The sequence below is a fragment of the Pelobates fuscus genome, chromosome 4 (genome assembly GCF_036172605.1).
Source record: "Pelobates fuscus isolate aPelFus1 chromosome 4, aPelFus1.pri, whole genome shotgun sequence".
Taxonomy (NCBI): Eukaryota; Metazoa; Chordata; class Amphibia; order Anura; family Pelobatidae; genus Pelobates; species Pelobates fuscus.
In genome coordinates, this window is record NC_086320.1 from 62,796,911 (window position 1) to 62,806,477 (window position 9,567).

Sequence of the window (9,567 nt, forward strand, 5' to 3'; positions counted from 1 at the left end):
CAATCTTTGTTTTTATTGAGGCATATATTAAGACAGTACAGAATGCAAATCAGGGGGTTAGAGCATATAAACGTATGGTATACAAGTCATATTCTGTTCTTAAACTCCCGCCTGGGTCAGCCTCTTTTTATATTTTAAGGTAACAGTACAGGTTAACTACTCGCCAACAGTGATGCGTCCGGCTAATTGTAAGGGATTTAGAGGCTATTCAGGCATCACTCTGTTTTCAAACTATGCGTTATATTACATGCTTTATACATACATTGCTAGTAGCGCGAACACATATAAGGTTAGCAAGTTAAAAACCTAAGCGCGAATAAAGATATTGTATGCTTAACAATGCTAGGTGATCTACGGTGTAGTAGTTGTGGTATGGGCTCAGTTTAAATCAAGGCTGTAACTGGTTACGTAATACCGTACATATTCACTGGAACGCTAAATATAGCTCACTGGACCCCTATACTACAACGCTAGGTCAACGTTTAAGGTAAATAATAGTATTTGTAGAGTAGGTTCAGATGAGATAAAATAAAACAAAACATAGGCTCAAATACAGATATTGTATGCTTAACATTGCTAGGTCACCTATAATGTAGTAGGTGTAGTATGGGCTTAGTAGGTAGGTTTGATTGGTTATGTCAATATCGCGGCTGCAGCGTGTGCAGTCTTTTCACAGGACATACAAACTAGATCAGGTCTGACATTTAAGCAGTTTCCTCTTCTATAATAAATCTACCTTTTAAACAGGCTAGGTCTGATATTGCATTAGGCCATCACTGAAACATTACTGATACTCTCTGTTAAGCCTAGTTGGCCAATATTAAAATGTTAGATCTGATAGTTGCACATAGAGCCAGATCAGAGCTAGAGACATAAAGCAAGAGACTCGTTGTTTATCAGACTGCAGACATTGCCTACATTGCGTGGTCGTAGGTACATTGTGGTTAAACTGTGCACTTTCTAAAGTGGCATGGAATATGTTAGTTTAGTAGCACTGTGTGATGGTTTTGTGGGACGCTAGGCGACTTATATGTTGGCTTAAAGTGGGGTAACATCTGGTTAAGAGAGCCCTGTATAGAAAGGAACGTGTTGGCATAGTCATGCCTATGAGTAGTGCGGTCGGAATTGAGCCATCATACCGCTATGTATCGCTGGTTAAGCGGCTTATTTAGTGGGAAGTGTTGTAGTACGTTTTCAGGGAATTGGGGGGGGGGGAGGGGGTGATCTGTGGAGGGTCACCATCTTGGTGCGATGTTTGGTCTGACAGGACCGGTCAATACCGACAGATTAACTATTTATCCTCTGCCCTCCTTATTGCTACATGCAGCCCAGGACCCAATAACCCATTTACTGATAACATAACCCGTCTGTGACACCGCTAAAACCACCGTGCCATGGCGAACTAAAAGCTCTGCTACGGCAGCAGTAAGCACCCAGTGCAACCTCAAATACTGAAAATGTCAGTTTTAAAAGGAAGTGTAAAAAAACACCCAAAACATTTCTATTGCTCATTTCTTTGCAAACTGTAGATGTATATTATCTAAAGAGACAATGCATGATGATATCAACCCACCCCATAAAATATTATGAAGATACTACATCCAGAAAAAAAAAAATAAAAAAAAAAAAATACAATGATTAAAACTAAATATACTCAAAGTTAATTATCTTGGCAAATATACAGGGTATCTAGAATACAGGAAGTGGTAAGTTTTCAAAGTAAATTCTGCTGAAATTGAGCAAAGCTTTTTGGGGTATGTAGATTAGCTATCACAAGTACCCTTATCTCTGAACTAAACTATTTGGCAAGCTAGCAAAAGTTACAAGAGAGTCTGAACAAGTAACACTGACATTTCATGGGATGCATACAAGTGGAGAGGTCAGGGAATCGCAGTGGGCGTATAGCTGCAGTAATTTAGGGGAATTTTCACCATAAACTATGTAAATAGCACAAACAGTTAAAGGTGTGTACAGTATCCCTTCGACAACTGCTAATATAATCAAATAAAATCTTAACAGACTTACAAGCTGTTAACAATAAAAGCCTAGGTCTAAACAGCATTCTCTAAAAAGATGTATTCTAAGTACAATTATAACCATAGGACTTGAAAAAGCTATTAAAAAAAACTGTCATGAAACAAGAACGAGAAGTAGTTTTTAAACAAAAGGGATGGATGCACAAGTTATAAAAGTCAGTAAGTAATTTGTAGAGAGGAAAAAACCCTTTAAACAATATAAAGAAAGAATTTTATTTTTTAAATTCAGATTACGTCATGAAGCATCTTTTTCTCAAGAGAGATTACTTTTAATAAACTAAAAACAGGATTACAAATATTATGCTTACCCTCCGACTTGAAAACCAGAATTTTCGCTCATGATATGAAGATAGGTAGATGGCGTAAATCATACCACTGAGGACCGCCGCCATGCAGCCAACGAACACCTCAACAAACTTCTGGAGAGCACCACCTGGACAGAAAATCGAATGATATTAAGGCAGGGACAGACAACCAGAAAATAAACGTAATGGGTGACGGAAAAGATGTGTTTAGTTTAAAAAACAGCAATCCCCTTTCAGCATCTTATACAGTGTATTCACGCCAGTAAAAGCTTATAGCTGTCTGTTTTCAGGGGGCTAGCTAACAGACTCCTCCAGGAGTTCGTGACAATTGTCCAGGGTAAGGAGCGTTTGTCACACCCCCTCTTTTTTTTTTTATTAATGGAAAAAGGGATCTTTGACTGAAATTTTTGGGGTGTGAGGACCACCTCAATATTTAAGCTTCACAGTGAGGTTTGACATAGGAGGGGCCCTTTAAATGGAATGGGGGGGGGGGGGGGGAGGTGTTACTTGCACTTTTATTGCTATGGCCCTCATTATTTAATTCTATAAAAGTATTTGCAGGGATGTGTTTTGTCATCCTTGTAGCATTCGGAGAGAAGAATATCTTGCCACAATATTTGCAAATCGCTGCTTTGTTATCAGCAGAAACTGAACTGTGGAAATGTATCCAAACGCTGGATGTTGGTCTCACCTTTTTACTGAGAGGAGGAGATTAAAAAACTATTTGGTTGTCAGACTCAGACTACAGGTAAACATTACGCTGTGATGCGGAGAATATCAATAAAGGTTATAAAGATATAAAAAAAATGTGGCAACTTTAAATGAACACCTTTAACCCCTTAAGGACACATGACATGTGTGACATGTCATGATTCCCTTATATTCCAGAAGTTTGGTCCTTAAGGGGTTAATGTTATGAATACAGAGCCGTGTTCCACTGCCCCCCAGGCAATATACAGCGTTAAATAGCCCTTTATTCACTTGCCTGACTCCAGATCCTATGTCCCACAACACCGATTGAATTTTCAGCATTTGAATTGTATTTCCAGAATTTGTTTCTCTTTAGGTGAGAGAACGTGCAATGATTTCAGACTTTACATAAGATCTTAGAGGTCTCATGAAGTTGTATAGCTTAAATGCCATGTCAAACAGATTATTTATCATTGTAAAAGAACATATTCCACACTCCAAAGAAAAAAAAGAAAAGAAAAAAGGAAAAAACTAAAAAAAACACCACTATTTCCCCCCTAGTTTTTCCTTTTTCCCTGGTCTTCCCAGCTCTGTGGACACTTCTACATCCAATTGTACAGCACAATGAACGGTCTGTACATAGCTAGTAAACCAGTATCGTGTCATTATCCACATCACCTGCTATACGAGATGGTCCCTATTGCCTCGCACAGCATGACAAACAGGGTTACTTTGTTTCCTTAGGTTACAAATTAAGGAAGCAATTAGTCGGGAGTCAAAATCTATGGCATTATTTGTAACATAGTGAACCTTTCCAAGCCAGAAATAGGTGTGTCAAGCCCTCAGCCATAAAATAATGAATGCAAAATATACTGAAGAACCCATTTAGGGTGGCAGCCTTGGTACAATGCCCTTTACATCGGATGATTGATTATTCTGCAAAGGGACCTGCTTTATGGCCAAATATTGTGACTAAATCCGCACATTTATTTGTCAAAATAAGTGATTTTAAGTAGCCTTCTAATATATAAAACTATATTTTTGGGAGTGTAACTTATACATATTTTTTTTGTCTGTACCACTATTACAAAATGCATGTTCAAAACCCACAAGATTAAAGGCCTTGGCAATAGCGATTGTCATTGGTGTGTGTCAGTTTGAGATAACTTACACTTGGAAGACTTTGCAAGCTTTTTGTTATTTTGGGGTTTTTCTTTTGTTGCAGTCTCATTTTTCTTTTCGTCAATGGTAGTTTTCTTTCTTTGCCTCAATTCGTCCACTTCAGTAGCTGAAAGAGACGTGCAAAAACTTTAAATACACAGTTAAGTGGATATACAAAGACAAAAAAACAAAACAAAACATACAACACTACCATGCACCATACAAAAAACAAAAACCAAAAAAAAACAAAAAACATAGTAACCTTTATTGGTAAGTTAATTTCTCCTAAATCATAACAATCTGTTTAATAATGTAATCATATAATGAGGGACCATGTGAAGAAGCAAGGTTTGTGTGACATGATGAACCTGGCTCTCCTATTCACTGGCCGTTATGGAGAGCTATTATCAGACATAATTACCTGCACCGTATGCTGGCCGGTAACAAGATAGATCCACACTATGTATAATACTGAGCGTTGAAGACATTATTTTGATGTAAAAATAGGTTAAATTAGGACTCATCAGACCATATCATTTCCCTTTCATTAGGAGGCCAGGCTTTATGCTGGTTATAAACTGTATTTGTCCTAGTGCTTTGACAAGCATTAAAAAGGTTTTTTTTTTTTTTTTTTTTAGACTTCTCTCTTTATTTGAAACATTTTTAAACACACTTTACAAAGACCGTGAAATAAAGTTAATACAAAAGATGAAAAAGAAAATGGTTAAACAATAGAAACTATAATATCCAACAAAAAGAGTAGACCCAAACAAGGGTTCACTCCACGTAGCATTGTAGATGTAATAGAAGGGAAATGGGCAGATATCAGATATTAGGTAATGCTGATTGTAATGCAAACTAGTGAAATGTGCTCTCCACCCAGATACCATCAAGTTTTTGAGTGTTCACTTCCCAGGCCCTAAAGATGGATGGATATAAGTAAGGTTAGTATCATCTTCCCAGCAGATATAAATGTGGGCAGTGTTTTCTTCGGTTCACTGGTGTCTTCCCTCCTCTCACCCCTCCCCCCCCCCTCCCAAATTAAACCTTTTCAAAAACTCTGTTTAACTGCATTTAGATCTCCTGACCCTTAAAGGGAAACTCTAGTGCCAGGAAAACAGTCCCCCTCCCCCTGTGGTGCAGAAGGGGTTAATAACCCCTTCTGTCGCTTACCTGGGTCCAGCACTGATGTCCCTCGCCCCTGCCGACATCAGCTATCAGCTAGCGGGGGAGACCTAACGCGCAGCCACTAGAGGAGTTAACCCTAGCAAGTAATTATTGCAGTTTATAAAACTACAAAAATTACATGCTCAGAGTTAAGAGTGATGGGAGTTTGCACACAGACCACCTCAATAAGCTGAAGTGGCCTGGGTGTCTACAGTGTCCCTTTAAAGTGTCTCAAATCTTGCAACGAGAGTCATCCACTGCACTTTGTAGCACTTAGGAAAACAAAATGTTTTGCCACACTTTAATCACGGTCCAATATGGCACTTTATGTGTACCAATTAATGTTCAACGATTATCATGTAATTCAGCATAGCTTTCACTTTAAAATCATGTTTAATCAAACACTTTTACCTAAATTATTTATATATTATGCCTATTGGGTATTATTCACATGGTCCAACCAGTTATTAAGAGTTGATATTTTGTTTTTGATATTTTTTTTTTTTTTTTTTTTTTAAACATAAGCATTAAAAACGTACCTGGAACCCAGCACTGCGCAAAGTTACCCTTGCTGCCTTGTCTGATGTCACTCCTTCACTCTCTGAAGTCCAATTAAATGCTTCCTATGGAGAAGCATTTGACTGGGCCATTCTTCCAGGTTTAGAGAACATGTGCGATGGCAATAGACTTACGGTATTTTTTGCACAGATTTAAGATTAGGAACCTTCAAGGGACACTGAGCACCAAAACAACTTTAATTTAATTAAATATGCAGGGTTTTTTGCATGCTTAAATCTTTATAGTTTTTGCTATACAAAAGTGCTGTCAGTGGTTGTGCTGTGTGCCTGCATTTAACAAGGAAGTATTTTTCTGAAATTAAGGGGTGTGGCTAAGGAGGCAGGCTTACGGTGCAGCATTCTGCAAAACATTTATTTTTTGCTCAAAAACTAGAACAATTCGAAGATTTGCATACTAATGAGGCCAAATCCTATCAAATGCATTTAAGTTGTGTTCGTTCTCAGAGGATCCCTGTGAACACCTTCCAATAGCCAGGTCTGTCTGTTTAAACCATACTTTGAGGTGGTGGTTAATTCCAATACTGGACCCGAAAGGAACATGTCTTCCTGCGGTTGGGTTCAAATTGCCACTAATTGAGAAGTTGGCCAATACCAATAATGAATTAAACAAATTTGATTGTCCGTTAACCCCATAATGTATTTATTCTGTGGATTCATTTCACGGCATGGAAAAGCCTGCAGCTATTTCATTAATAGTACTCTGGTTTGAATATTATAAACATTTTTAACTGTGTTTCCCTCTACCACCTCCACTGGTAGGCAATTCAAGTCAGGGTCATGGGAAAAAGAAAGTACACCCTCGTTAAATTTGATGGTTTTTACTTATCAGGACTAAACAACACTCATCCGTTCCTTAGCAGGTTTTATTTCTGTTAAATAAATCATGACATGGTGTAATATTTCATGTGTGTCTGTTCATTTAAAGTTGTATTTACCTAATTTTAAGACCTGCTAAGGAACAGATGATTGTTATTACGTCCAGATATGAAAACCCATATAATTCAAAGAGGGTGTACTTTCTTTTTCCCATGACTGTATCTATTAAAATCTGCGATGCATATAACTTTCACTCACACCTTCCAGTCTTCAGCCTTACAACTGTGTCAACCTATTGAAGAAAATATTTTAATATGATGCTTCCCCCTTTTATAAATCCCTTTAAATGAACACTCCACATACAAAAGGCCGTCACCTTGCTGAAGTGCTTTATGTGTCTGAAAAAAGTAATGATTTGTGATAGATTATAAAAGTGTAAGTCTGCTATTTTATATTTGGGGCAGAAACACTTCCCTGGCTATCAGACCGGCTGGGAGATTTTCGTCTGTATTTGTTAGCTAGCGCATGCCAGTCTTATGCCCTTTTTAATGAGCGTTATTACAACCATAGGAAAGCCATGATTGCGTGCATATGTTGATCGCTCCCCCAGCATACAGGCTTTTTGTCGAAAAGCCCCTAACTGGAGTATTCCCTAGCACAGACTAAAAAAGGTAAAAAGAAGAGGGTTGCAAAGGCTGCAGACAAGAGATCTCCAGCTTTTGCAAGCGGTTATTCGATTTACCACCAGAGGAAATAAAATGCAGAAATAAATCCATGCATGTTTTCATTGTGGGTATAAAATATTTAATACGCAAGCTGCTGAAGAATAACAGGGGATGGTCTAAATTAAAAATGCAATTCGATAAGGAATGATTACCCAGAATCCTGTGCTCACCTTCCACCTCCATTTATTTATTTTTTCGGCAAAGTCCTTTAAACAGTTCTTATCCTGACACAAGGCTACAAGTCAGTCATTCCGGGAAGTAAGAGGCAAAACGTGTTCTTGCAGCACAGTTGCTTTCCGAAGTCCATACACGACTGTAGTCACAACATGGAGGAGCCCTCTTCCCCCACTGCAAGGCAATTGTCTGTCCCCGGGTCTCAGTCCTAAAAACACAGGTGGATCAAAAACATGTCCATGTTATATAAATAATAAAATAGGCGTAAGAACATACACAAAAAGCAGATTAATGACTGTGACAAAATGAAGCACAATGTTAATTGTATTATGTAAACTGCAATAAATAATTAAAACACTCGTCAAAAAACTTATCTAGGAATTAAGCAAGCGCCTACATGCACGCCCCAGAGTTACTAAACATCCCAGTGATCCGGCAGCTTCTCTGGAAAATGATATAACGTCTAGCATACAAAATAAGCTTCTATATAAATTCCCATGCCCAAAGAAATACTTATATTCAAATCGACAACAGAAAAATGATGTCAAAATTCTGACTTAAAAGAAACCAAGATGTTAAAAGTGTATGCCATTATTATAATTTATAGAGCGCCAACATAGTCTGTAGAGCTGTACAGTGGCTATGACGTCATTATGACAGAGACATCAAATATATGATAATAAAGAGTTAAAAGAGAACAGAAACTGGAGGTGGTGAAAAGGGAAAGTATAAGAGAATTCTAACCCAATTAAAGAGCATTCTGACTCAGATCATAATATACACATTTGTCAAAACAAAACACAGCATAAAGCATTTACAGAGATTTTATGTTGATAGAAAACATTTAAATAATAAAAACTACCCTGACTACAATGCAGAGATTAGCAATCAGGCTGGCACTATCAGAAGCAGAGTTCAAATTAAACCAAGTTTAAAATATAAATCAGAAAAGTCTACAAGGAAACGATCTAAAAGAAGTGAATCCCTACCATATGTTTATATTTGTGATAAAATAAAGAAGCCTCCTTACACACACGGGTCATCCCTTAGTAATAATGATCAGGCACAGCTCAGCCTATTCACAGCCATTCACAGAATCCGAAGCAGGAAGTGAATCTGCAGCCAGTCTCAATCGAATGCCTATTCAGAGAACTCTCTTTTCCTTCTCACAAATGTGGAATGTGGAATGTACTTACACTTAGGCTAATAATCCATTTCTGGCTTTATACAGCAGCCATTCCTTGTCAAATTTCACCTGGCCATTTATTTATATAGAAAATAAATAGTATACATTGTATACTGCAGGATGGGATTAGTTTTAATTCACTGTATTTAAATTATATATATATTTTTTAAAGAACGTTTAAGGCAGGTATTGTTTTATTCTGCAGATTTTAATGACAAATACTGGAGGGGAAAAAAATGCAACTTCAAAAACAGCCCTTAAATCAAGCATGTCAAACTCAAAGGCTTAACTCGGGCCAAATATACAAGGCTTAAGTTTATGTGGGCCGCACAAAAAAAATAAATAAAAAGTTAGACGTAGACCAACACAAACTTAAATTTCTTGTATCATTCTCACGCAAACAATATGTAATCCTGGGTACATATATAGAATTCACTTAAGTTACTTACTATCTCAGTAGTAATGCCACTGTCTGAAGTTACCCGGAGTCCACAAATGTGCATGGGAGAGATACATCAACATAGCAGTAAAATGGGACTAACACGGTAGAAGATGTAAAACTACCAGAAAAGTCTAGAAATCTAGCAAGATTTGGGATTAATAAAAAAAAAAAAGGATCCTGCAGACCTGAAAAATCGATTACTGACAGCCAGCAGGGCTCTTCAATGAAGGCCCAGATTACAGGAGCAATGTAGGTGGACAGAGTTTACCAATAAACAATGTAGCATT

General features: G+C 37.6%; 1 protein-coding gene across 1 annotated transcript in view; it reads right to left on the bottom strand.

Moving 5' to 3' along the window:
* DPY19L4 (dpy-19 like 4) overlaps positions 1–8,747 on the bottom strand; it is a 48,044-nt gene extending 39,297 nt beyond the window's left edge. Inside the window, exons 1-4 of the mRNA XM_063450318.1 lie at positions 8,683–8,747; positions 7,649–7,860; positions 4,203–4,319; positions 2,345–2,469 (exon numbers count right to left, since the gene is read on the bottom strand). Of these exons, the coding sequence (XP_063306388.1) occupies positions 2,345–2,469; positions 4,203–4,319; positions 7,649–7,661 (255 nt within the window). The 5' untranslated portion in view covers positions 7,662–7,860; positions 8,683–8,747. The remainder of the gene's footprint in view (positions 1–2,344; positions 2,470–4,202; positions 4,320–7,648; positions 7,861–8,682) is intronic.
* Between the last annotated feature and the right edge of the window lie 820 nt (positions 8,748–9,567).